This window comes from Chelonoidis abingdonii, chromosome 11 (genome assembly GCF_003597395.2).
Source record: "Chelonoidis abingdonii isolate Lonesome George chromosome 11, CheloAbing_2.0, whole genome shotgun sequence".
NCBI classification, from domain to species: domain Eukaryota; kingdom Metazoa; phylum Chordata; order Testudines; family Testudinidae; genus Chelonoidis; species Chelonoidis abingdonii.
In genome coordinates this window covers 58,438,575-58,466,302 of record NC_133779.1, presented here as the reverse complement: position 1 = coordinate 58,466,302, position 27,728 = coordinate 58,438,575, and the positions used below count along the sequence as shown (strand labels likewise).

The window sequence follows — 27,728 nt, the reverse complement described above, 5'->3', positions numbered from 1 at the left end:
TAAGCGCCATGAAACTGCTGGGCCTCGTGCTGCTGTTGGTGACTGAGGGTGAGTGTGTGTGTCTGTACTTATCTCTCTCTGTGGGGGTCTGTGGGTGCCGGGGAGGTGGGCTTCTGCATGTGTGAGCAAGTGACAAGCCCATTGGTCATCCAGCTATAACTCCTGCCCCTCTCCCCTGCAGCCACAGCACAGGACATCCCCCGGATGCTGCGGGGTTTCCAGTGCCAGGAGCACTCCCATCCGTGGATCGTGGCGCTTTTTGATGGGGTCCGTTTCCGGTGCACCGGCACCCTGATAGACAGGCAGTGGGTGGTGACAGCTGCTCAGTGCAACACCGGCCGGTAAGTCCGTCCATGGGCTGGGAGGGTCAAGGGGCTGGTCGGCATGAGGGAATCCTCTGCACTGCAGGGACTGTTCTTCCAATGGAAAGAGGTTCTCCAGTCTGCCCTTAACTCTGCCCCTTTGGGTATATGTGTCCTTAACACCACCCCCGTGGGTGGGTGTGCCCTTAACGCTGTCTCCTTGTGTGTGCAACATTAACTTCACCCCCTTGGGTGTGAGTAACATTAACTCCACCTCTTTGGGTGGGAATGTCCTTAGCTCCACCCCTTGGGTGTGAATGACTTTAACACCACCCCTTGGGTGGATGTGTCCTTAATCTGCCCCTTTGGATGTGTGGCTTTTAACTCTGCCCCCTTAGGTATGTTTATCTTTAAATCCCCCACTTTGGATGAATACCCTTAACTCCACCACCGTCTTGGGTAAGTGTGTGTCCTTAACTCTTCCTCCTTGTGTATGTCCTTAACTCCAACCCCTTAGATGAATGCCCTGAACTCTGCCCCTTATATGCGTGTGTGGCAGTGTATGTAGGTCCTTAGCTCCACCCCTTGTCTGAATGCCCTTTACTCCACCCCTTTCATTGTCTCATAGATTCCAAGGCCAGAAGGGACCGTTCTTCCCATCCATCCTGCCCCTCCTGGTTCTCAGGCCGGAGAACCTCCCTCAGGGATGCATTGAGGGTGCCCTAGCTCGACCTGCGCTGGAGGCAGAAATCTGTGTGGGAGGGTCTCTGGACTGGGCTGTGCAGGGGGCTTAGACTGGAGGGTCCTTCCTGGCCTCCTATGGGTGCCATCCTGGCCCCCTCACAGTCAAGTGGAGTTTTGCCCTGGGCTTCAGTGTGGCCGGCGCTTCACGCAGCCATGTAACCCGTGACCATGGTTCCTTTCTACTGCAGCACCCTGAACGTCCGCCTCGGGGAGCACAACCTCTGGCATCTAGACTGGTCAGAGCAGCTGATCATAAGCTCCCGGGTCATCCCGCACCCCTCCTACAACAGAAGCACCAGCCAGAACAACATCATGCTGGTGAAACTCCTGATGCCGGCCATCCTGAACCGCAACGTCAAGCCGCTTCCACTGCCCAGGAACTGCCCCACGCCCGATTCAACCTGTGTGCTTTCCGGGTGGGGCAGCAGCGCCTTCCAGAAAGGTAGAGGAGCACAAACAAACCCAAAACAAGGTCCAGGTTTTTACCAGGGAGGGTGATTAACCATTGAAGCAAACTTCCCAGGGACGGGGCGTGAAGGATCTGGGAGCTGGCCTGGATCATAATCTCCACATGAGTCAGCAATGCCATGCCGGTGCCAAACAAGTGAATGCAGTTGTAGGTTGCGTTAACAGGGGCATTGCCTGCAAGTCACGGGAGATGATAGCACCACTCTCCTCAGTGCTGGCGAGGCTTCAGCTGGAGGACTATGTCCAGTTTTGGTCACTCCGGTTCCTGGACCATGGCCCCTCTGCACCGAGGCCCAACTCCCTCTCTCACTCAGCCTCTTCCCCCTGACACCCACCTGCACTCTGCCTTGAGGGCCTGTCTCCCCAGCCTCTTTCCCCCCAAAGTCCCACCACTGGTCACACAGGGTTGGAGCGGAGAGGAGCGAGTGGTGGGCAGGGCCTCAGGGCGCAGTGGGAGCAAGCCCATGGTTCGGGTGCCGTGGTACCATTGTAAACCCAGTACTGTGTATAGAAAGGATGTCTCTTCACATACTTGAAAAGCTGCCATAAAAGAGATGGAGAAAAGTTGTTCTCTCTCGCCACAGAGGGCAGAACAAGAGACAACGGGGTCAAATTACAGCAGAGCAGATTTAGATAGGGTGGCCAGATGTCCCGATTTTATAGGGACAGTTCCAATTTTTGGGCCTTTTTCTCATATAACAGGGGTTCCCAATGCGGTGCCCGCAGCTTCCATGGCACCCAGGGGGGCATCTTAATGTGCCCGTGTCCTGGCCCCTGGGAGAGCAGCTGCCGAAATGCTGCTGAATTTCAGCGGCATTTCAGCAGGGACGCCTCTCGATGACGTCACTTGTCGACGGCGGTATTTCGGCAGGTGCTCCACCGCCACAGTAGTCCATTGTCTGATGCCCGCCAGACTAAAAGGTTGGGGACCACTGTTATATAGGATCCTATTACCCCCCACTGCCGTCCCGATTTTTCACACTTGCTGTCTGGTCACCCTAGATTTAAATTAAACCATAGGAAAAACTACCTAACTGTGAGAGCAGTTGGGCAATGGACCAGACGTCCAGGGAGGTCATGGAAGCTCCTTCACTGGAGGTTTTGAGAGGAGGCTGGACAGCGTCTGTCTGGGATGATTTAGACACAACTAATCCTGCATCTTGACAGGAGATTGGACTAGCTGACCAATGCGGTCTCTTCTAACCCTGCGGTACTATGGTTCTGTGGTGTATTCTCCTGCGCTTGGCATCTTCTGATATAGCCTGGAGGCCTATCTCTAAAATGCTTCCATTAAACCTGAATTATTGAGCTGAGGACAGGGGGAATTGGGAGAACTTCTCTGGCCTGGATTGTCCAGCTCAGAGTATGATCTGGTGTTTTTTTCTGATCTTACGCCCTGTGATAATTCTATGAAATGGGTTCCAGTCCCAGGCAAATTTGGGAGGTTTTGAACAAATCTTGAGATCTCGAAAATTTTCCCAAGCTGAAAATCTGGGGGGAAAGATTGAAATCCGATTTGTGTTTCCATTTCAAACTTTCCCAAGCCAAAAACGTGGCAGCAGGGTGAAAAGAAATCTGATTCGGTTTTCAATTTTGAACTTTCCCAAATGGAAAATCCAGGGTTTCAATTTTGAGTTTAAATTTTTTTTCATTTCAATTTTGAAATGAAAAGTGGTTTTTTGAAGTGAAAAAACCTGGCGAGTCCTGCTGGGAAAATGTCAAAAGGGGACCCTTCCACCACTTTGAATGGTTTTTTATCTCCAGAATTAGCAAACTGGGAAATTTATCGCATCCTCAATCTTGTTGCCAGGAAAGATTCAGTTTCAACAAATCACCATTTTTTGAATGAGAATCCCCCCAAAAGCATCCTGCTCAGGGTGCAGCTGAGCTCCAGATTTGGAGCCAAGGAGGGATTTTCCCCAAGTTGGATTGGCAGAGACTATGGGTGGACTTTTTGCCACTCTCTGCAATGTGGGGCGTGGGTCTCAGGTGATGAATTTCCTGCAGTTACCATGGTCTTCTGCTTTGGTAGCATCTCAGTCTCTCCTGTTCTCTGCCTGTGGCACTCAGCACTTTAATCTCCTGAGGACTGAAATGTGTTGGTCTAAAGTCTTCGGGCGTAGTGCAGGGTAATTGAATGAGAGTCTCTGGCCTCTGCTATACAGGAGATCAGACTAGACAATCAAACAATCCCCTCTGGCCTAAACTCTATGAATCTAGGAGCTCAGCAAAAAAGCTGGAGCATGAGACAGGAATCTGGGGCTGGTCTACACTGGGTGAGGGGGGAATTGATCTAAGATCCACAACTTCAGCTACGAGAACAGCGTAGCCGAAGTCGACGTATCTTTGATTTAGACTGATTTACTTCGCGTCCTCGCGGCGTGGGATCGACAGCTGCCACTCCCCTGTCAACTCCATTTCCACCTCTCGCCCTGGTGGAGTTCCAGAGTAGACGGGGAGCGCATTCGGGGATTGATGTATTGCATCCAGACGAGATGCAATACAGCGATCTCTGATAGATGGATCACTACCCATTGTTCGGAGGGTAGTGTAGACATACCCTGGGATGCGGATGAAGAGGAATCCATTGGCTGAAACTGTGTTCTTCCCCTAGGAGCCAACACTAAAGCAGTGAGATGCACCAGGCTGTCACCTAGAGATAGATGCTACAAGAGAAAGGGGTCCTAGATAGATAGATAGAAGGTGTGTCTGGGGATGGATGGATGGATAGATAGAGGGTGTGTGTGGGGATAGATAGATGGATGGATAGATAGAGGGGGTGTCTGCGGATGGATAGATAGATGGATAGAGGGGGCGTCTGCGGATGGATAGATAGATGGATAGAGGGGGTGGATGGGGATGGATAGATAGATAGGGTGTATGGGGATAGATAGAGGGGGTGTACAGGGATACGTAGATAGATAAGAGCTCCACGTAGATCTCCTGGACCCAGCCTGGGCTGAGCATTTCCTAGAACTCAGGAGACTCTAGCCCGCTGTCTCTCCCGCAGCCCGCCAGCCTCCCGGCCAGCTTCTCTGTGCCCGCCAGCTGCTGCACTCCGATGTCCTGCTCTGTGGGAATATCACGGTTCTGCCTGACGCCCAGTGTCAGGCCAACCACCCCAACCGCATCACCCCCAACATGATCTGTGCCGGCGTGGTCCATGGGGGCACTGACTCCTGCCAGGTGAGGGGCACGGGGGTGGGTGAATGATGTGAGCCCTCCCAGTGGGGCAGGATGGAGGGGCAGGACAGGGTGGGCTGGAGGGAGTGTATGAGGTGTGGCGCTCCCTGCTGGGGCAGGATGGGGCAGGACAAGGCAAGTGGGGGTGTGAATCGGATGTGGAGCCCCCCTCTGGGGCAGGACGGAGGGGGCAGGACAAGGCAGACTGGGAGCTCTATAGGGCATGGAGCCCCCCACTGGGGCAGGACGGAGCAGGTGGGACAAGCCTGCAGAAGTGATGGAGATTCCCATGGTCTGGGCTGTCCAGGAGCTCAGAGCCAATGATCACAGCTGTCCTCTCTCGGTCCCATCTGCTTCTGCTTCACCCAAAAACAACTGGAAGGGGCTGGTAGGGACAGATCAGTGGCGAAAAATGCCAAATTAACTCTCTTCAAAACACTGCAAATCATCAACTGTCCCGTCACCTCAGCCTGGCTCAGGTGACGCGCTCGGCAATCTTGCGGTTCCCCGCAGCAGTTTGGGGCATTCAGGCCAAAGTGTCTTAGCTGGGCTGACCAGATAGCGAGTGTGAAAAATTGGGACACTTTTTGGTGGGGGCATTGTTGTGTATATAAACAAAGCCCCTCAGATTGGGTCGTCTGGGCTGAAACTAGGGTGACCAAAGACTGGGGTTACTCTCTCAGCATCCGGTCAATACAGATCCAGCCGCGTGGGACAGATGTGACTTTTCCAGCCGAACCCTCCCCCCCAAATGGCGGGTTTCCGCTCTCCAGGGCAAACAAGGACATGAAGGAAGCAGCAGTTCCTGAGCTGGACATGGATCTTTGCTGGGCAGCTCTTGCGCAGCCACGTTGGGTCGTTAGCAGGGGACCTCGTTAATGATGCTGGGATTGTTCTGATGCCCAGCTGTCTTCGTGGGCTTCTGAATGGTCTCTCTTCCCCAGCCCTTCTGGAGAAGCACCCAGTGTAGGGTGACCAGACAGCAAGTATGAAAAAACAGGGACAGGGGTGGGGGGTAATAGGAGCCTAGACAAGAAAAAGACCCAGAAATCTGGACCATCTCTATAAAATCAGGACAACTGGTCACCCTAACCCAGTGGGTTCTAGCCCCAGCCCTGGTAGGGGAGTGGGGTCTAGTGGGTTAGAGCAGGGAGGCTGGAAGTCAGGACTTCTGGGTTCTATTCCTGGTTCTTCTACTGATTTCCTGCAAGTCCCTTCCTGCCTTTGTTTCTCTTCCTACCCTTAGTCCATATAGACTGTAACCCCTTGAGGGCAGGGACTGGTTATACAGCCTGCCTGGGGCCAGTGCTGGGCCCTCCTGAACTGAAGAGCTCAGCACCACTGTGATAGATTCACATCCTCTGTGACTGGCGCAAGGTATCGGATGTAGTGGATTACACAAGCCCATATCTTGACTTTAGCAAAGCTTTTGATAACGGTCTCCCACAGGATTCCTGCCAGTAAGTTAAAGAAGTATGGGCTGGATGAATGGACTATAAGGCGGATAAAAACAATGAGGAGACCAGTGGCACCTTAAAGACTTTAAGGTGCCACTGGACTCCTCGTTGTTTTTGTGGATACAGACTAACACGGCTACTCCCTGATATAAGGTAGATAGAAAGCTGGCTAGATTGTCAGGCTCAATGGGTCGTGATCAACGGCTCCATGTCTAGTTGGCAGCCGGTGTCAAGCAGAGTACCAGGGGTCGGTCCTGGGGCTGGTTTGGTTTAACATCTTTATTAATGATCTAGATGATGGGATGAATTGCACCCTCAGCAAGTTCGCAGACAACACTAAGCTGGGCGGAGAGGTAGATATGCTGGAGCGTAGGGAGAGAATCCAGAGTGACCTAGACAAATTGGAGGACTGGGCCAAAAGATTTCTGATGAGGTTCAACAATGACAAGTGCAGAGTCCTGCACTTAGAACGGAAGAATCCTGTGCACTGCTACAGGCTGGGAACCAACTGGCTAAGCAGCAGTTCTGCAGAAAAGGGCCTGGGGATTACAGTGGATGAGAAGCTGGATATGAGGCAGTAGGGTACCCTTGTTGCCAAGAAGGCTACTGGCATATTGGGCAGTATTAGTAGGAGCATTGCCAGCAGATCAAGGGAAGTGATTATTCCCCTCTATTCAGCACTGGTGAGGTCACACCTGGAGTACTGTGTCCAGTTTTGAGCCCCCTCACCACAGAAAGGACGTGGACAAATTGGAGAGAGTCCAGCAGAGGGCAACGAAAATGATCAGGGGCTGGGACATATGACTTATGAGGAGAGGCTGAGGGAACTGGGCTTGTTTAGTCTGCAGAAGAGAAGAGTGAGGGGGGATTTGATAGCAGCGTTCAACTACATGAAGGGGGGGGGGTCCAAAAGGGATGGAGCTCGGCTGTTCTCAGTGGTGGCAGATGACAGAACAGGGAGTAATGGTCTTCAGTTGCAGTGGGGGAGGTCCAGGTTGGATATTAGGAAACACTGTTTCACTAGGAGGGTGGTGAAGCACTGGAATGGGTTACCCAGGGAGGTGGTGGAGTCTCCATCCTTAGAGGTTTTTAAGGCCCAGCTTGACAAAGCCTGGCTGGGATGATTTAGTTGGGGTTAGTCCTGCTTTGAGCAGGGGGTTGGACTAGAACCTCCTGAGGTCCCTTCCAACCCTGAGATTCTATGGTAGGCACGGCACATTCACTCTGAAAGGCAGGGCTGGGGAGCAAAGCCTAGCTCTGTCGCATGAGGGGCCTGGACTGGGCTCTGTATGTGTGATGCTTATCCTATTAACGCACTTTGCGGCGCTTGCCCTGCAGGGAGACCCCGGCTCGCCACTCGTCTGCCAGGGGGAACTTCAGGCCGTTGCCTCCTGGGGCTTCGAAGGATGCTCCCGGCCCAACCAGATGGGCGTGTTCGTTAAGGTGTGCAAGTACTTGACTTGGCTGCAGGACACCATGAGGTCTGGCTGACCATGTCTGCCGGGATGGGAGCACTGGCAGGGAGACCGCAGAATAAACCAGTGACAACCGTGGCCCTGTTTCTCTGGTGTCTCCTTCCCACATGGCCACACCTGCTGATCGATCCGCCAAGGGACTTAAGTGCCCATGCAACACTGCTCAGCTAACCCCATGGGTGCCTAACCCCCCTAGGCACCTACATTTTGGCTAGTCCTGCCTGAGTCCACGCATCACCCTACCTCTAACAAGCTCTATGGTGCTAATTGCTCATGCCTAAATCCCAGCGTGATTCTCAAGCGTGCTCCCATGCTGTCATGAGACCAGTCTGCAGGGGGATGCGCCTTGTGATGGAAGCAGCAGTCATGTCTAGTAGTTAGGGCTGGCCTCAATAGCCAGGAATCAGAGTCAGAACTGGAGTTAGGGGTCCTCTGGAATGAGGCAGGGTGGGAGAAAGGCTGGGGACAAGAGGGTGCAGGAGCTAATGTGGCTGGCTACTGACTCTCCCAATCAATCAGGCAGAGTAGCCCAATCAGGCAGCCTCCAACAGGCCAGCTGTGTTCATTAGGCTGCCTGGAGACTAGCTCTCCACAGGTCCTGACACTTACTGTGACGGGTTCAGTCACAGAGGCCTCCTTGGGACTGTCACTTGATGTGCTAAAACTACCTCTGAGCCCATTTTCTCTGCCAGTTTGGGACTCCAGAACCCTGCCTTGTTGAGCCAGACACACTAACCTGCTGCAACACAGACCCAGGGTCTGACCCACCCCCGCAAAAGCTGCAGACTTAACTGAAAACAGCTCGGTAAGTGCTCCTGTCTCCAGCACCCAGACACCCAGTTTCCAATGGGATCCAAACCCCAAATAAATCTGTTTTACTCTGTATAAAGTTTATACAGGGTAAACTCATAAATTGCCCTCCCTTTATAACACAGGGAGATATGCACAGCTGTTTGCTTTCCCAGTATTAATCACTTACTCTGGGTCAATTAACAAACAAAAAAGTGATTTTATTAAGTATAAAAAGTGGGATTTAAGTGGCTCCAAGTAATAACAGACAGAACAAAGTAAGTTACCAAGCAAACTAAAACAAAACACGCAAGTCTAAGCCTAATACATTAAGAAACTGATTACAAGTAAATCTCACCCTCAGAGATGGTCTAATAAGCTTCATTCACAGACTAGACTCCATCCTAGTCTGGGCCCAAACCTTCCCCCAGTACAGCCCTTGTTAGTTCCAGCTCAGGTGGTACCTAGGGGATTTCTCATGACTGCAGCCCTCTTTGTTCTGTTCCACTCCTTCTATAGCTTTGGCACAAGGCAGGAATCCTTGGTCTCTCTCTGGGTTCCCACTCCTCCTTCTAAATGGAAAAGCACCAGCTTAAAGATAGATTCTAGCATCGTGTGACATGTTCACACATCCTGTGAGCCCCCCTCCATTCCTCCAGGACTGGCCCGCACGCGTGCAGTGGAGGCTTTCAGGTAAACAGAGCCATCTACAACCAGTTGGCCTAGTTAATGGGAGCCATCAAGATTCCAAGCCACCATTAATGGCCCCCACTTTGCATAATTACAATAGGACTTCAGCGTTAAACTTTATATTTCTAGTTTCAGATCCAAGAATGATACATTCATACAAATAGGTTGAACACACACAGTAAATTATAAGCTTTGTAATGATACCTTGCAAGAGACCTTTTGCATGGAGCATAATCCAGTTACATTATATTCACGCTCATCTGCACATTTCCATAAAACATATGGAGGGCAACATCACACGCTCCTTATGAACTTACTGCTGGAGGCTTGGACAGTGTCCGTGGCGGAGGCAGTATGTGTAAAATCCCTGTTTCTCTCTGGTTACACACCCTCCCAGTACTTTTAAATCCTATGATGTCATTTATAGATGTTTGTGCAAAGTTCTGGATCCGCAAGTGCCTGAAAACAGGTTGGGGTGTAGTACTGCTAACAGAATGCAGATAGCAATATCTGTTCAAGTGTAGGTGTCTTGGCATTTAGCCATGAGGCAGTGTGCCTCAGTTTCCCCTTCCACACAGCAGCGTAGGCCGATTATGCTTTTGCTGCTGTGCCAAGCTTCCAGCCTGATTGCAGGTATAAGCTGAAAACAACAGTCCCACAAGCACGTCTTGTCACCATTCCTAGCATGGACAAAAGTTTTTCCCACAAATCAGGTATGTCCCACATCTTTAAAGGTTAACCATTAGTATTAACTCCTTTGTCCTGACCCCTAGATGAAGTAGCAAAAGACGCAAGGTTAACAGCCAGTTTATGATGGACAGACTCCGTTCACGCAGCCTGGCTTGCCCAGCGTCCACTGTATTTCCCAATCCCTTTGTGTACCATGTTGGGGGCTCAGACACAGATTCTCCTGCCTCTAGGGAGAAGGCTCTCAATACAGGCATATGTTTGAGGTTCTGGCAAGGAAAGGATGCACTGCAACCATGCCTGCCCTCGGCCCCTCCCTCTAGAATCTGAGAGTGTTGGACCCCACCCCCTTGTGAAGCTTCCCCAATGCAAAGTTTTCCTGCTGCCTACCTTGAAGAGACAGTTTTCTCTCTTACAAGCATAGCAGGAACAACATCCTTCAATGGAGTGCTTTGGATTGGTAAGATTCCCCTCGGTCACCCCACTCTCTGTTCCCAAAAGGTCAGCTGGGTGGACTCTCCCCTCCAGGAGATCTGACCCCCCAGTGTTCCCTTAAAACCTGATCCACAGGTGAGGGGTCCAGCATTTCAGATGCAGATCCTTTACCCCCCTCGTGGGGAAAATCCTCCCTACAAAAGGTGGGCAGACTCCCCTGTCCCCTCTCACCTTCCATCTGGACTTTCCTCTCTGGGCTCCCCTCTGAGGCAGACACTCCTGTGTCCCCCAGAAGGGAACGTGATCCTGTGATAAATGAGGGAAGGTAAAGCTCCCTTTTATGCACACCCAGACAATTAGGGCCTCAACAGTAAAAGGTTAGGAGAAGCTTAACCTGAGTTGGCACCCGACCAGGGGAACCAATAAGGAGGCTGCACCCTTTCAAATTTGAAAAACTGCTGGGTGTGGGTTTTTGGCTTTGTGTCTCAGACTGGAGAGAGGGGAAGGCAGCAACAAGCCGTAGGTTTTAAGCCAGGTGTGGAAATCATCAGCATCATACCTAGAAACTGCTCATTTGGAACCCCAGATACGTAAGTAGCACAGAAAAAGTTAAGACAGATGTGATTAGAAATCTTTTGGGTTGTTTTGGTTTGTGGATTCCTCTGTGCTAATCCCAGGTGCTTTCATATTGCGTGTAACCTTTAAACTGAACCCCCCAAAAATATTTTTGGTGTTTAATCCCTAAAGCCTGAGTTTTCAGATGTTGTTTTTCTTTTTTTAATAAAATTTACCTTTAAAAAAAAATCCTTTAATTCCAAAGTCCTTAGACAAGGGGTTGGTCTGTGCTCACATTGCTAAGGCAACTGATTGGTATTTTATTCTCAAGTTTCCCCAGGAAAGGGGGTGAAGAGGCTTGGGGGGATATTTGGGGGGGAAATAGGGCTCCAAGTGACCCTTCGCTAAATATTTGTAAAAATCACTTGGTGGTGGCAGCAATATCTGTCCAAGGCAAAAAACTGTGCCTTGAAAAAGTTTTAACTTAAGCTGGTAGAAGATAAGCTTGGGGAGTCTTTCATGTGGATCCCCACATCTGTACCACAGAGTTCAGATCTGGCAGGGGGGATATACCCTAACAAACTCTAATCCAGTCATGGGCTCACAGCTACCAGCCAAGACAGACCCTTTGCTGGCCAGCAAAATCCCCCCCTTTCGCTCAGGTTGGGCTTGCTCCCAGCTACAGAGCCCTTGGGGTCTGTTCCCACTGCAGTGGTTCCCAGAACCCCAACTTCCATCCCTGGGATACATGTCTCTGTGCACCCCATGGCAGGACCCCTGCTGACCTGTAACTTTCTGTCAGTCAACAGCTGGGAAGGCCTCCCCCTGTTACAAGGTGGAACATACCCCTCCCCCAGGGAGATGATTACAGGACAGGAGCTGGCTCTATCCAGCCCTTCCTACAGGGACTTACCTTGAGCCCAGGGGCTACAGGAACTGGTTTTGACCACCCTTTTACGCAAAGTTGCATTCTCCACTGCTACAGAGGAATTAAAGAGACACTCTCCTATTCCTCCAGCAGCGCATGCAACTCCAGCCTCCCCCCTGGGGCTTTCAGCACAAGATTCCTTCTTGCTGCTAACAAACCCTGGGACAGATTCTGCCACGTCAAAAAAAAAATTCCCAATAGAAACGGTGCAAAATTGTGTGCCACTGCTGCACCGTTCAGCCTGCTAATCACCAGTTTCCATGTGTACCTTAGCTAAAGATGCAAGGACGTTGTTACCTCTGAACAATTCAAATTCTGCCATTTTTTCTGGTAACAAATCCTTCTCCTGGATCCGGCCCCTCCTAACCACAGAAATTTCTGCACCAGTGTCTCTCCAACCTTGGAGCACTTTGCCATTAAACTTAACAGCATGCATATGCTCACTGCTTGGTTGTGCAGAAGCAACCTTTACAAATCCTGTGTGATAAAAGGCAGTGGCCTGGGATACCCCTGTGCTCTGAGAAGCAGCAGCTTCATGTGTTAACTAGTGCCTGTTCCCACTCAGCCAAGGATATTTATTCCTCAGGTGTTCAGTGGACTTACAATGATAGCACCTCTTGGGCTCCTCTGCTTGTACAGGAGACTTGGGATGAGTAACAGGGGAAGGGGGGGGGGTGAACGCCCAGCCTTCTTTTTCTCAGGGGTAAAACGGTGATTCTGCTTTCCATCAACCCTATATCCCTCTGCCGGTGGTTTATGGTTAATCGCAGCTTGTGGCTGTTCGAAAGAGTCCGCAAACCCAGCTAATTCACCTACAGAACCTACCTTTTTGTCCCACAAATACTGTTTTACATCATCACTGCACATATTCAGGAACTGTTCCTGAGTAACCAAATCACACATTTCTTCCAAGCTCGTGATACCTTTTCCCCTCACCCCTGTGTCTAACAAATCTTTCATTTCATTTACATAGGCCACATTACTTAATTCAGATCCCCTCTTAAGACTCCTGAATTTCACCCTGTAGGTTTCAGATGTAACCTGGAACTCTTTCAAAACCAGTTCCTTAAATTTACCATAGTTTGAAGCATCAGCAATAGGCATCTTATTAAATATGTCCAAAGCTCTCCCAGTCAATTTTGCAATCAAAATGGTCATCTTCTCATCTTCAGGAACTGAAAGGAGCGTGCAGTCTTTCAAAGGTGATGAAATATTCACCAATATCACTGGATTCGTCATACTGCGGACACAACTGCTCCCATTTATGGATTTTTGGGGAAGTGGGCCCAGCTTCTGGAGGGTTTTGCCTCTTCTACTTCGTTACAGCCAGTTCATGCTTCTGGGTCTCAATTTGGGCCTGTATTTCTCGGTCTTTTAACTCCAGGGCTAGCTGCCTCTCTCTTTCCTTGTCCTCCTGGGCAGCTTTCTGGGCTTCAAGCTCTTTTTCTTTTAACTCCATGGCTCTTTTGTGAGCAGCTTCCTCCCTGGATGCCTCTGCTTCTTTGATCCTCATTTGAAACTCACGGTCCTTTGCCTTCTCTTCTGCTTCCAGTCTGGCCAGCTCTAGTTTTGTAGCTGCCTCACTGGCAGTCATTTTCCTGTTTTCTTGTGCTTATTTCCCTCACCCGAAATAAACAAACCAAAAATAATAAACCAGTAACCACTTTATCTGTTCTCTAGCCTCCACACTCAAAACTCACTCACAATCATTACCAGTGTCTCAAAACAATCAGCTGTGCACAGATCCTGCTGACTACGCCACTGTGACGGGTTCGGTCACAGGGACCCTCTTGGGACTGTCACCGCATGTGCTGAGACTACCTCTGAGCCCGTTTTATCTGCTAGCTTGGGCCTCCAGAACCCTGCCTTGTTGAGCCAGACACGCAACACAGACCCAGGGTCTGAACCATGCCTCCAAAGCTGCAGACTGAACTGAAAACAGCTCAGCAAGTGCTCCTGTCTCTAGCACCCAGACACCCAGCTCCCAATGGGATCCAAACCCCAAATAAATCCATTTTGCTCTGTATAAAGCTTATACAGGGTAAACTCATAAATTGCCCTCCCTCTGTAACACTGATAGAGAGTATCAGACGGGTAACCGTGCGGGATCTGTAAAAAGCAACATAGAATCCTGTGGCACCTTATAGACTAACAGACGTATTGGAGCAAAAGCTTTCATGGGTGAATACCCACTTAATCAGACGCAAGAACACCCACTTGACAAAGTGAATATTCACCCACAAAAGCTTATGCTCCAATACATCTGGTAGCCTATCAGCGGTGCAGCAGGGTCCAGGGGTTAAGGCAAGCTCCCTCCCTGCCCTCGTTCCATGTGGCTCCTGGAAGTGGCCACCAAGTCCCTTCAGCATCTGGGCAGCCAGAAAGGCTCCACGTGCTGCCCTAGCCCTGAGTGCCAGCTCCGCTGTTCCCAATTGGCCAAGAACCATGGCCAATGGGAGCTGTGGAGGCGGTTCCTGTGGGTGTGAGGGCAGCTCATGAAGCCTCTCCTGCTGCCAGTACATCTAGGGGCTGCAAGGACCTGATGTTTGCTTCCCAGGAGCCATGGTAACCACTGCCAGGACCTCCTCCCATACCCCAACACCTTGCCCCAGCTGAATTCCCTCCCAGAGGCCGCACCTTCCCCCAACACCCCAACCCCCTGCCACAGCCCCCTCCTGCACCCCAAAAACCCAAATATGGCCCCACCCCAGAGCTGGTATTCCCAGTCATAGACCACACCCCCTCCCACACCTTAACCCCTATCCCAGCCTGGAGCCCTTTCCTTCACCCCAAACTGCTCATCTCCAGCCCCACCCAGAGTCCATAACCCCAGCTGGAGCCCACACTCCCTCCCACACCCCTGCCCTGTCCCAGAGCCATCTCCCACACCCTGAACCCCTCATTTCTGGCCCCACCCAGAGCCTACACCCCTAGCCCAGAGCCCATACCCCCCCACATTCCAACCTCCTGCCCCAGCCCGGTGCCCTCTCCTGTATCCCAAACTTCTCATCCCCAGCCCTACCCCAGAGCCTGCAACCCAAGCAGAGACCTCACCCCCCTCCTGCACCCCAACCACCTGCCCCAGCCCAGTGAAAGTGAGTGAGGGTGGGGGAGGGTGAGCGATGGAGGGAAGGGGGATGCAGTGAGTGGGGATGGGACCTCAGAGAAGGGGCAGGGCAGGGGAGCCTCAGGGGTGGGGCGGGGCAGGGGTGTTCGATTTTGTGCAATTAGAAAGTTGGCAACCCAATTAGCTAGCAATAACCAAATTACAATGATTTGGACCTGTCTGTGTGCATATTGATTTGTTTTTCCTAAACCAAATAAAGTATTTTAGGGAAAAGTGTGAGAGTGGCCAACTCTGAGGGCACTGAAAAATGTGTCCTGAGAACCCCTGATCTAGACCATCCCTGACAGGTGTTTGTCCAACCTGATCTTAACAATCTCCAGTGATGGAGATTCCATAACCTTCCTAGGCAATTTATGCCAGTGCTTAACCATTGAATGTTAGGAAGTTTTTCCTAATGTCCAACCTAAACCTCCCTTGCTGCAATTTAATCCCATTGCTTCTTGTCCTACCCTCAGAGATTAAGGAGAACAATTTATTACCCTCCTCTTTATGACAACCTTTCGTGTACTTGAAAACTGTTCTCATGTCCCTTCTCAGTCGTCTCTTCTCTGGACTAAACAAACCCAAATGTTCCATTCTTTCCTCCTCGGTCATGTTTTCTGGACCTTTCATTATTTCTGTTGCTCTCCTCTGGACTCTATTTGCATTTGTCACACTTTCCTGAAGTATTGTCCCAGAACTGGACACAATCACTCCAGCTGAGGCCTCTTACTGGCGATGGAGAGCAAAAAGGATTACCCAATATAACTCGGTCATTACCCGTTTCATTAGACCGCAACTCCCGCCAGATGGTTAGTAAAAATAAGGCAAAAATGGTAGCGAGCCTTTCATATGGCCCCCAGTATTTCAGAGTTGCAAACTTTGGCTCCTGGCCATCAGGGAACCGCTGCGGGGTGACATTTATACTTGGAGCGTCAGCAGGCATGGAGCCTAGTGGCCTAACCGCAGCCATAGGGAACTAGGGGCCTCCACCTGCAAGACCTCCAGTAAACAACGACAATGTATTAGATATCAATTCAGATGATGCCAAAGAGTAATAAAATCATCAAAATTCTGGTGTCGACCTATAACTGTGAGGTTGTCTGGCGGACCACTGGAGCCAAATCAGGACCAAGCTACAACAGGGCATCCAGCCCTAAGGCGGGGTTTATCCACCTCTATAGGGCAAAACCAAACAGCCAGACATGAAAAATGACTTTGGGTGTCACCCCTCTGCTGAACCACAAGTCACACAGCAATGTCCTTAGACACCCAGTCTTCCAAGATGCACAACCACCTAGTTCCACCGTTGGGAGAAGGTTGAATAATCAATAGCCCCAGAAAAGAAAAAGGTCTCTCGATTCCCAAAGGAACTCAAGTGCCAGACCCAGGAAAATATACACTCAGATCTTAAGCTGCCCAAAATCACGCGGTGCCAATCCTTTCGAACCAGAAATAAAGGTTATATCATAAAAGATAAACGATAGAGAAGAGAGCTAGAATGTTAAATGGAATCAAACATACAGTCATGGCAAAGTTCTATTTCAGGCTGGTAGCAGGATGGAGTAACACTGCAGTTTAAATCCAGTCTCTGGAGAACATCCCCGCTGGGATGGGTGCATTCAGTCCTTTGTGCAGACGTCAAGCTTGTAGCGAAAGTCCCGCCAAGAGTAAAAGCAGGATCTGAGAACAAAATGGAGATGAGGCCCAGCCTTAAGTAAGCGTTCCCCGGTGTAATGAACCTCTGTGTCCTACTGGAAGTTACAGCAAAATGGAGTCTGCAGTCACATGGGCCATGTTTCTGCACACCCGTGCGGATACCAGGCGTCAACGCCTTCTCTTCGAGGTCAGTTGTGTAGCTAATGGGTCCTAATGGGCCTACAGCAGGCTAAGCAGAGTACCACCCACTTGTCTGGATCTGTTCCCACCCAGGCAAAGTTGGAAAGACAGACAGTAATACAGCCAATATTCATAACTTCAACTACAAAAATGATAACAGACAACAGACAGCATAATCCTAACCAGTAACGCGTAACCTGGTCTTAGACAACCTTAGCATTGACCCCCTTTACATAAGATCTGGTGCCACTACAGGACCTTGGTTGCAACCCATGTTCTATATGGTCCCAGTTTATATCAATAACGTCACATAAGCCAACCCCCACTCTTTGATGCGTCACTTTTTTATCAGAAATATGCCTCTTATGAATGAGTGTATTGCTCACACCACTCCTGCTAATACATCCCAGAATGGTGTTTGCTTTTTATGCAGTGGTGTTACATTGTTGACTCTTATGTTGCTTGTGATCCACCCAGATCCCTTTCTGCCGGACTTCTTCCTAGACAGGCCTTTCCCATTTTGTATTTGTGCAATGGGTTGTTCCTTCCTCAGTGTTGTGCTTTGCATTTGTCCTTATTGAATTTCATCCTATTTACTTCAGATCATTTCTCCAGTGTGTCCTGATCATTTTGAATTCTGACCATGTGCTCCAAAGTACTCGTAACCCATCCCCACCTGGTATCGTCTGCAAACTTTATCTGTGTTCTCCTATGCCATTATTCAAATCATTGATGAAGAAATTGAACAGAACCAAACCAGGACTGATCCCCGGGGAACCCCACCGATGATGCCCTTCCAGCTTGTCTGTGAACCGCTGATAACGACTCTCTGAGTCAGCTTTTCCAACCAGTTGTGCACCCACCTCACAATAAGCTGGTCTAGGCTGTTGTTGGACGATTGGATATGTGTAGAATAATTGCCACAAAAACAATTCAAGGGCTGGAGAATGGTCTGACAATGAGAGACTAAAGTGCTCGGTCTGTTTAGCTCAGTGTGTTTCTCAAAGACCGGTCCATGGCAGCCTCCTTGCCACTCACTGAGATCTCCCTGCCACAGGTTGGAAAGGCAGCAAGCTGATCCCTGGTATCAGAGGCGTTGACTTCCCCAGTTCCCGGGGGGAAGCTCAACCCCTGCTCTGCTCCAGGCCCACCCCCCTCCACCCCTTCCCCCAAGCCCTAACCTCTGCCCTGCCTCTTCCCACCCCTACACCATCCCGTTCTGCCCCCTCCCCCACCTCTTCTTGCCCCCACTCCTCCCCCCATGTGTCTCCTGTATGCCACTGAACAACTGATCGCAGTGGGCAGGAGGCACTGGGGGGTGGAGAAGGAGCTGATCCGTGAGGCTGCCGGTGGGTGCTGAGTGTGACGTTGCACTCCATGTGTTTGATGGAAATATGCCTATGAGTGTGTCTATAATGTAACTGGAATATGCTTTATGCAAAAGGTCTCTTGTAAGGTATCATTACAAAGTTTATAATCTACTAAGTGATTAATACCTGGGGGAGCAAACACTGGGTGTCTGGATGCTGGAGACAGGAGCACTTACTGAGCTGTTTTCAGTTAAGTCTGCAGCTTTTGGGGACATGGACCAGACCTGGGTCTGTGTTGCAGCAGGCTAGCGTGTCTTGCTCAACAAGACAGGGTTCTGGAGTCCCAAGCTGGCAGGGAAAATGGGCTCAGAGGTAATTCCAGCACATCAAGTGACAGTCCCATGGGAGAAACTGTGACCAAACCCGTCACACTGAGCACCCACTATTTTTTTCCGTGGGTGCTCAGCTCTGGTTAGCTGATCACAAAGATCAAAAGGTGATGATTTATGGTAACTAGGTACCTTTGGGGGTGGGTGGAATACAGGGTACTTGAGTGATAGAGGACAGAAGTTCAAACTGTTTAGCTTCACAAGGAGAAGGTTCCGAAGTAACATGATTCCCGTCTATAAGTACCTACGTGGGGAACAAATATTTAATAATGGGATCTTCGCTGTAGCCAAGGAAGGCCAAACACCATCCCATGGCTGGAAGTTGAAGCCAGAGATATTCAACTTAGAAATACATTTCAAATATTTACCAGCACAGGTGATCGATCATTGTAACAAACGCTGTGTGAAAGTAGTGAATTGTTCATTTCTTGGTGTTTCACAAATCAGATCTTTTGCATCCTTAATAATGTCTTACATTTTTTACAAAAAAAATACCCCTCCTAAAATTCAAAACATAAAATGCTGCTCAACCACTACTCTCTCCAAACCCATAAAACCTCAGTATAAAAATATTTTTTAAAAAAATCTTTAAAAAGCCCACTGCCATTTCTCCACTGGCCAGAAATAATTCCCCTGCCGTATCCTTTTTAATCATCAAATGGGGTGGAGTAATCGTAAAAATAATTTACTCTAAATGTCCAGTGGGTGGGTCCGTACTCCATTGTAAATCACACCCCCCACCCCCAACAGCGTACCAGCTTCAGCAACCAAGCAAACTAAAATAAGTGCATTGCCAATCAGCTCACAACATATGTTTGTTTCTCCCTAAATTTCTGGTCATAGCATCACATGCCTTGGTTATAAACCAGCCACCTACCTAAACTATCCTGGTTTCCAGCTGTCCATAAAATTATCTAAAAAACAATAACAAGAATTAACAAAAAATACCCCTCAAAAGGTTCTCTCTGGTTTAAGCTGCTAATAAAGCCCAAACCATCACGTAGCACAAGACTACAAATAAACAAAAAAGTTTGAAAAACAGCGCATAATCCAAATAAACACAGCAGGACCACAGCAAAATACCTGGCGGGTGGCCCCAACCCTCCCTTAAATCCCATAGAAACAAACCCTGTTCCTCCTAGAATGGCCTAAAGTGAAAAAAATATAAAAAGCTCTTTGGCAAGTAATAGCAATCCCTAAATGCAATATTGTCGTTACAACCTACTAAACCACGCAAACAACTCCCAAAACAAAAGCTAAGAAAAGCTATTACAAAACTCATAATTTAAAAAAAAAAAGTTTTATCCAAGCCTCAGTTTCCCCAATCTATGCATGTGTGTTGTTCATGTATGTTAACAAAACAAAGCAACAACAGCAAAAGCCCCCAAACACCCTAAACAAAAGTGGTAAAACCGCTCTTGCTGCTTCATCCTGCAAAATCCTCTTTCATTGTAATACATCTTTTCTGGGTATTTTCCAAAAGCGGCCACCGGCCGAAAGCTCCAGCTCCCCTAGCTCTGCATCTCACCGCCCCAGTTAGGTCCCAAATAAAATTAAGCCAAAAAAGCTCCATACCCGGCCAGGCAGCACCACATGGGACAATGTTACGTTCCATTGTCTCACCAGCGGGGGTAGCAAATTTTACCAGCCACCTGAATGCCACCTTGGGAGCTTTAAACATTTACCTGCCCCTAACACGCTTCCAGGTCCCAGCCTTCCTTCCCAATTGTACTGGGAGGGGGGCACCCTCCAACTCGCTCTCCTCAGAGTACAGTGTCTTTGTCCCCCCCCCTGCCCTCCCGAAAAGGAAACCCTAATGGGCTCCTTGTGCAGGGGGCCGGAATAATGCAGTCCTCAAAATCTCACCGCATTATAGGTGAGACCGTGTTATATCAAATTTGCTTTGCCCCCCTGTTTCTCGTTTCCTGACCGCTCCCTCGAGAGACCCCCAGGACCCCACCCCTTATCCAGCCCCCATATCCCCTGACTGCTCCGACCCCTATCCACCCCGTCCCTCTGCCCCTGACAGGCACTCAACGGCAGCAGCAGGAAGCGGAGCAGCCTGGCCCCAGCCCGCTCCACCCTGCCAGCTCCCAGTTGTGGCGCTCCACTTCCCGCTGCAGGTGAGTGCGGGGAGGTTGGGGAAAGGACGCCCCCTGCACTCACCTGCCCGGTGGGAAGTGGAGCGACGCAGCTGGGAGCTGGCGGAGTGGAGCTGGCTGGGGCTGGGCTGCTCTGCTTCCCGCCGCAGGTGAGTGGGGAAGTTGGGGAAAGGATGCCCCCTGCACTCACCTGCCCAGCAGGAAGTGGAGCGACGCGGCTAGGAGCTGGCAGAGTGGAGCTGGCGGGGGCTTGGTTGCTCTGCTTCCCGCCGCAGGTGAGTGTGGGGAGGTTGGGGAAAGGACGCCCCCTGCACTCACCTGCCCGGCGGGAAGTGGAGCGACACGGTTGGGAGCTGGCAGAGTGGAGCGGGCTGGGGCTGGGCTGCTCCGCTTCCCACCATTGCTGGTGAGTGCGGGGAGGATCTCTTCTCCCAAGTGCCCACCCTTGAGCAACACGGCTGGGGCCGGGGGGAGGGAAGCAGAGAGCGCTGCTCCCGGCAGCCCGCTAATCCCCTGGGCCACTCTTGGACTGTGGGCCCCCAAAAGTGCCCCCCACAGCTCCTGCCCCCCAGACCCTTGGGGGGAGAGCCCCTAACCGCCCCCGAGACCCTCTGCCCTTTATCGAACCCCTCAGCCCTGGCCTGGCCCTGCACCCTTAACACGCTGCTCAGAGCAGCGTGTCAAAGCTTTACCGCCTTGTATGTGAACCCACATTATATCAGGGTAGAGGTGTAAAACAATTAAAAACAGCCATAAAACTGGTCATAAGTGCAAATCTCACCCACCAGCAGTGGCCACCGCCGTCCTCAAACAAACTGCCAAAATGGCCCTCCGCATGCAAAACGCCTTACAAAAATGAATTAAATCCTAATTAAAGCCCCAAACCAACTAACATTAAATTCGGTGTGCTCCCAGTTCCAACAATATGTAACCCAACAAATCTGTAGCCCAGGCATGCTATTTTGCTATATATATAAAAGGCCAATGGTAACCCTAGCCACCGTGTCAAAAAAAGGGTAAAACCCAAATTGGTGACCCCTCACAACAAAATGTTGATTCGGGGTCGAGGTGGGGACCATCCCAGGCCCAAGGACTCCCTCTCTCAGGCGGTCCCATGGGAAGGCAGATCAGCATTGTGTGTTGCTAACGCGGTTGTGAGCATCGCAAGGCATTTTGGGAATGGAGGGGGAAGGTCAAAGGTGTAAGTGTAGAATGGAAGGTTCCCTTGCAGGGAGTGAGAGGCCAAGAGGGGGGAGGAGAAGAGCAGAGAATGGGTTAACTCGATACTCCAGCTCGCTCAGTCGAAAGATAAAGTACCGACTTTGGCCCAAGGCAGCAGCTCACAGCTGACCCTCAGCTGCCTGCCAAGAAAGAGGGGGGCCTGGATTTCCCCCTGCCCCAACCAGCCATAAGAAAGGGGGATCCAGCTAAACAAGCCTCAGAGGTAGCCCAAAACAAACAAGACAGCAAAGGCCAACACGGGGGAAAACAAAGTCCTGCCGGTGTGTCTGGAGCCAGTGGGTTTTGGAAAAGTTGAGGAAACCACTGAAGGCCATTTTGGACTGGTACAAAGAGCATTAGGAACACAGGTCCCTAAACAAAACATCCCCAAAGGGAACCCAGGACTTAAAATCCTCCTAAGAGCTGGAGCAACTCGGAGATTACAGCGGACCCCAAACGACATGGGTCCAGGACAAAACTCCCATCCACCCGTCCCCCTGTTCTTGCATTACATCCAGGCTTGGTCAGCCATGGGTTGTGCGTGTGAGAGTATGAAAGTGGGTTAGGGCTTGAGGCACTGATGCTTTCTTCCTTCCTCTGAGAGATGTGGAGAACACCCATCCCTCTCCACTGTTTTTATTATTTTATTAATAAAGCTTTACAGTTTAAACCCTTGGTGTGTTTTGTCATCTCCTCCCCCAACAATCCTGTGGCCTCAGCCCAATCCCCTGACGCCTCAGGCAGATTGGTAATTAAAATCTGTCACAATAACACTGCGAAGGAGGAGAACACTCATCCCCTACCCCAGGTAGATCCTGGCAGCCTCAGAGAGCTTCTGCAGCATGAAATAATCCTCCATCAGCTCACCCACCCTTGGAAAGGTGAATCGCTCCTGGGTGGCTCGCCTGTGTCCTTGACTCATACGGTCACCCCTTTTGGCCTGAGCCCCTCACCAAGATCTGCGGCCTGGCAGGGTCATTCCTGTCAGGAGTCTGGCCTGTGCTTGGAGGAATCTCATTTACTCCCAGAAATACGTCCCCACAGGCCTGTTCTCTTGAGCGCAGCAAGCAGTTCCCTAGTTCTAAAATCCCCACACCTGTCCCTCCAGCAGGCCCTGGGCCCAAAAATCTCTGCCTCTCTGCTTCCACCCACAGTCCCACTTGCAGCTTCTGCTCCTGGCTTCCTGCTTCCCACATGCACAGGCTGCAGGTGATCACCTTGCCCCCATGTTGGCTACCAGAGAAACCTTTCAACCCACATGGCTCAGCTCTGAGCCACCATGGATCTTGGGTGGTAACTTCCTTTGCATACAGCTCTCTCTGCACCATAATGGGGTTTGATTTCTCCTTCCATTGAGCCTGAAGCAGGGAGTTTGGGGCAGCCACTGGCTTAGCAGGTCCTGTGACTGACTTTGGATCCAATATCCCACTGAGCCAGCCATTTCAGCATAACATGAGCACAGAGCTGAGCTCTCCAAACTTTGCTCTTTATAGCCAAGAGATAATGTGGCCAAATGGATAGCACACCAGGCTGGGCCTTCGGAGACCTGAGTTTTAGTGCCAGTTCTTCCACTGGCCTGCTGTGGATCACGTCACTTGTCTGTGACTCAGTTTCCCTCCCCGGCAAATAGGGTAATGATACTGAACTCCTTTGTACAGTACTTGGAGATCTCTGGGTGGAAAGTCCTAGATAAGTATTTATTAATGACGCTAGGTGGGAAATCTGGTCTGTTTCCCAGCTATAAATTTTCAAAGGAAAAACATTTCCCACTGGGGAATTCCAGGTTTCCTACGGGCAGTCTAGAAACCTGGGGAAATGGGTGGCTTTCCACATTTTCGGAGTGTTTTCCTCCAGGGGGAAAACAGAAAATGTTGGGGGGAAAACTCCCACTCTTCACTTTTGAAACACCCTCCTGGTCAGATGATAACTACAGCTGGTCACGAAACCTGCCAATGGAACAGTTTTCTGTTGAAAAGTGGGGAAGGGAGACCCCGCATTTCAAAATGGAAAGATGTCAGAAACATCCTCAAACTAGCCCCTCCCCCCAACATTTATTTTTCTCTTTTGAAAACTATTCTGGAAAACGAAAAATTTCATCGAAAATGAACTTTTTTCTACAAAAAATCTAATAGAAAAAAATCATTTTTGTTCAGCTATCGCTACATAAAAATCCCTTCCTCTCAGGGATGAGTTAAATCCATAAATATCCGGGAGATGATCTTGCCACTGTGGTGATGTGGGTCGCACATGAGGATTTAGCCAGCCCTGTCCTGGGATACTTTTCCTTATCTGACCCCCAATCACCAGGGCATCTGGACACCTCACAATCTTCCCTCCCAGCTGGGTCCCGCACCCTTTGCTAAAGTAGGTGGCTGCCAGGCATGCTTTACGGCTGGAAAGTGACCATAAGTGTTTGGTATGACAGTAGGCGAATCACTCCGGGCTGGCTTCTGAAATGAGTGACTCATGGCAGCAATGCGGATGGTGAAAGAGGCCGTGTTGCTGGGCAGCATTTGAGACCAGTGGATCTTGGCCTGCTGATGACGGTGGATACCGAACTGATGTTGGCCTGTGATTGGGTTACCTGTTGGAACGCACCTATACGCCCATAGGATTGGGTCACTGAGTCCAGACCCCAGATGGGGGTTTGGTCTAGTGGTTAGATCATGAGGGCGCTGGAAGTCAGGACTCCGGTCTGCCATTCCCAGCTCTGGGAGGTGAGCTGGGTCTAGTGTGCTAGAGCAGGGGGCTGGGGGTTCAGGGTTCAGGCTGGGGGTTCAGGACTCCTGGGTTCTGTCCCCAGATCTGAGTGGAGTCTAGTGCATTAAAGCACAGGGGCTAGGTATCAGACTCCTGGGTTCCATCCCTGGCTCAGGAAGGGGCATAAGGTCTAGTGGTTGGAACATTGGGGACTCCCTGACTACTCCACATCTCCCATGGTGCACCATGTGGCCCAGCCAGCCAGTGGTGCACCACAGGAGTTGTAGCCCAGCCAAGGACTCCAGCTCCCACAAGAGAATGAGGGTGTGACACGATGAACTACAACTCCCATAAGGCACCTTGGGGAGATGCACTTTAATATTTACATTACAATTTGCCTGGTGGAAAATGCAAATATTGGAACACAACACGTGGAAAATGCCGATTTCACAGAAACCACTTTTTTCTGCTCCAAAAATGGCTTTGATGGAAAATTCCTCTCCAGCTCCAGTTCTGATTTTAAATCCCTGCCTGCAACCGTAACTAAAGTTGGAGTACGGCCCTCTCCTCCCACTGAGTTTGACACCCTTAACCTAGTGACATTTAAGCTACTCACAGTCACTTGCAGAAGCAGCTGGAAAATTGCAGGAGGAGCAATTCCAGGTGCCTTCACTAGGAGGCGTTGCCTCCATGAGAGGACAGGTTCTAGCAGATGCAAATACACAGCTTAGGTGTAGGTTTCCTTAGGGAATCGGGAAGGTAAGAGTGGGGAAGAGAAGAGGGCAACAGGTAGCTTTGGGAGAGGGGATGAAATGAAGACTTTACAGATCTCCATCTGTAGATCTCAAAGCACTTTACACCAGAGAGTCATCATTATCCCAATGGGGAAACTAAGGCTTGGGGAGACAAAGTGACTTGACAGAGGTCAGTAGCAGTAGCAGAGCCAGGAATTGAATCCAGCTCTCCTGAGAAGAATTTTTGGAGGCAAAAAAAAAAAAATCCACATTCAGGTCGACCACAACATCTTGCGAATTCATGTCCATTTCACTGAATCGCTTTGGTGGGGGAATAACAGACCTTACACACGTTCCATTTTTGGCATTTTCTAAACCAAACAGTTCCATGGTTTGGAGTCAAAATGCCTTTTCATTTCAAAATCACCTTCAGATTCATTTTTGACAACAGTTTGGAAATCTTTCAAACAAGCTGAAATTGTTTCATTTGACCTGAAATAATTTTTTTTTCAACATTTCGATTGGCTGAAAACGTTGAAACATTTCGTTGTTGGGCCGACCTAAAATTAATCTCCCCCTCCCCCGTTTTTCAGAATGGTTAGAGAACCAAAAACTCAGTTCTTTGCCCCATTCTGCTCTTGTGTACCTAATCGCTAGGCAGTTCTGCCTTCCCTCCACGCCCAGGCCAGTTTGACTCGTGTAATTCCTTGACGAGGCACATCCTTGCGACACTGCTGCTAGGACGAGAACTAGGATAACACCCAACTGCAAAGCACTCAGCGTAAGCTGATTGTAGCAGGGTGCTGGGGCAAAAGCACCTAATTAGCCCCTGCCCAGTAAGCTCCAATCAGGGGAAGCCGATGGGGGCTGCTGGAAAAGGCCTGATGCCGGCCTGAGGATTGGCAACACCTACTGGCCTGACAAGCCAAGGGCTAAAAAGGCTGGGAGAGAGCCGGGAGGGGGAAGCACCCAGGGAGAAGTCAGTCAGGGAGGGAACTGGAGGCCTTCCAGATGAAGGCTGCCTCTGCCTGTAAAGGAGGTGACCAATCCTGCAAGACTTGTCTATAAATAGATGCTGGTGGTGGGATAATCTTAAGTGAATAAAGACACGGGTGTTGCACAATGCCGAAGCCTCTCTGAGCCTTAGTGGGGGCAGCAAGCGGGCCCCAGGGAGAGGGGCAGGTCGTGGACCCTGTAACACTAGGGTGACCAGACAGCAAGTGTGGAAAAATTGGGACGGGCACTGGGGGTAATAGGAACCTATGTAAGAAAAAGCCCCAAAATCGGGACTGTCCCTATAAAATCAGGACACCTGGTCACCCAATATGACACTGATGTGCATGCAGGATGGGTGGGGAAATCAGCCACCCGGCTACGCACTGGGCTTTGCACCATTGTTCCATTGCACAGCCAGCATGGACATCGGCAAGTGGCGAGTGGAAAAGATCAGCCTCAGCGTGGACCATGGGGGAGGGATCTATTGGCCAAGGGTGTGATGGGACACAGTTTCCTTTCAGAGGTTTGCAGGCAGGGCCAGCTCAAACTTTTTTGCCGCTCCAAGCAAAAAAAAAAAGCACCACTCCGCCATAACACCCCTCCAAGCACCATGCTGCCCCACTGAAACAACCCCCCCGAGCGCCACACTGCACTGCCAAAACAACATCCCCAAGCGCCACCCCACTGCGCTGTAACAACCCCCCGAGTGCCACACCGCCGTGCCAAAACAACTCCCCCGAGCGCTGTGCTGTCCCACCAAAACAACCCCCCAAGCACTGCCCCGCCACGCTGTAACAACCCTCCCAGTGCCACCCTGCCCCACTGAAACAAACAACCCCCGAGTGCCGCGCGGCCAAAACAAACAAAAAAAAAACCCTTGAGCGCCGCCCCGCCGAACCAAAAACCACCCAGAGTGCCACTCCGGCACCCGAAGATTGGCCGCTGCTTGCAAGGTGCCACCTCAAGCACGTGTTTGGTCGGCTGGTGCCTGGAGCCAGCCCTCTTTGCAGGCTCATACGTGAATCAACCTCCTGGAAGAGCTCCAGGTTAGGAATGCTGCAGCAGAGCTAATTAGAGCCAATTACAATGTAATTACCCAGCCCTGGCATGAAAGGTCTGGTCGAACCAGCTAGGAGCAACCCTGCCCAGTGACTCGTTTGCTCCTCTACTTCTGGGAAGCTTTGAGCTCTCAATCAGCGGGGAGCAGACATGCTAAACTAGTGGGGAAAACGCAGACATTGGGCTTGGGTTTGGCTTAACTGGCTTGTAAGTTGCTTGTTGGCTAGTTTTTGGCTTGTAGCCTGTTGCTTGTTTGGCTTGTAGCTTCTTTTTTTTTTTTATCATTTCCAGACAAGCAGCAGGGTGACCAGATGTCCCGATTTTATAGGGACAGTCCATTTGGGTCTTTTTCTTGTAGGTCACCCTAGCAAGCAGGGGCAAGTGGGGGAGAGAGTCAGTGGTGCCCAGCAGGCCCACCACAGTCCCAGCCTGCACGCCGGGGGGATCTAGTCACATACAGTGTTGGCGTTTTCAGGGAGTGGCTTGTTTGTACCTTGTTTTGAAATGGGATTAGATGGATTTTTGGCTCATTGTGAAAGTTGAGGGGGGGGGGCTTCTT

The 27,728-nt window shown here is 50.4% G+C and overlaps 1 protein-coding gene and 1 long non-coding RNA gene across 2 annotated transcripts in view; one reads left to right on the top strand and one right to left on the bottom strand.

Annotated features, from left to right (window-relative positions):
* LOC142047541 (uncharacterized) overlaps positions 1-27,728 on the bottom strand; it is a 403,753-nt gene that overhangs the window by 46,527 nt on the left and 329,498 nt on the right. The gene's annotated exons all lie outside the window — the stretch shown is intronic.
* On the top strand, positions 9-7,645 carry LOC116819737 (trypsin-like). The gene is made up of 5 exons (XM_032771708.1): positions 9-54; positions 188-341; positions 1,235-1,488; positions 4,525-4,700; positions 7,493-7,645. The coding sequence occupies exons 1-5, from the start codon at positions 9-11 to the stop codon at positions 7,643-7,645; spliced, it is 783 nt and encodes a 260-aa protein (XP_032627599.1).

What these genes read in the sequence shown, in the direction of transcription:
- LOC116819737 (XM_032771708.1), top strand. Translation starts at nt 9, where the DNA reads ATGAAACTGCTGGGCCTCGTGCTGCTGTTGGTGACTGAGGGTGAGT. An exon ending in GTTGGTGACTGAGGGTGAGT is followed by an intron (nt 55 to 187) that starts GTGTGTGTCTGT and finishes CTGCAGCCACAG; the next exon opens with CACAGGACATCCCCCGGATG. An exon ending in GGGGCACTGACTCCTGCCAG is followed by an intron (nt 4,701 to 7,492) that starts GTGAGGGGCACG and finishes CTTGCCCTGCAG; the next exon opens with GGAGACCCCGGCTCGCCACT.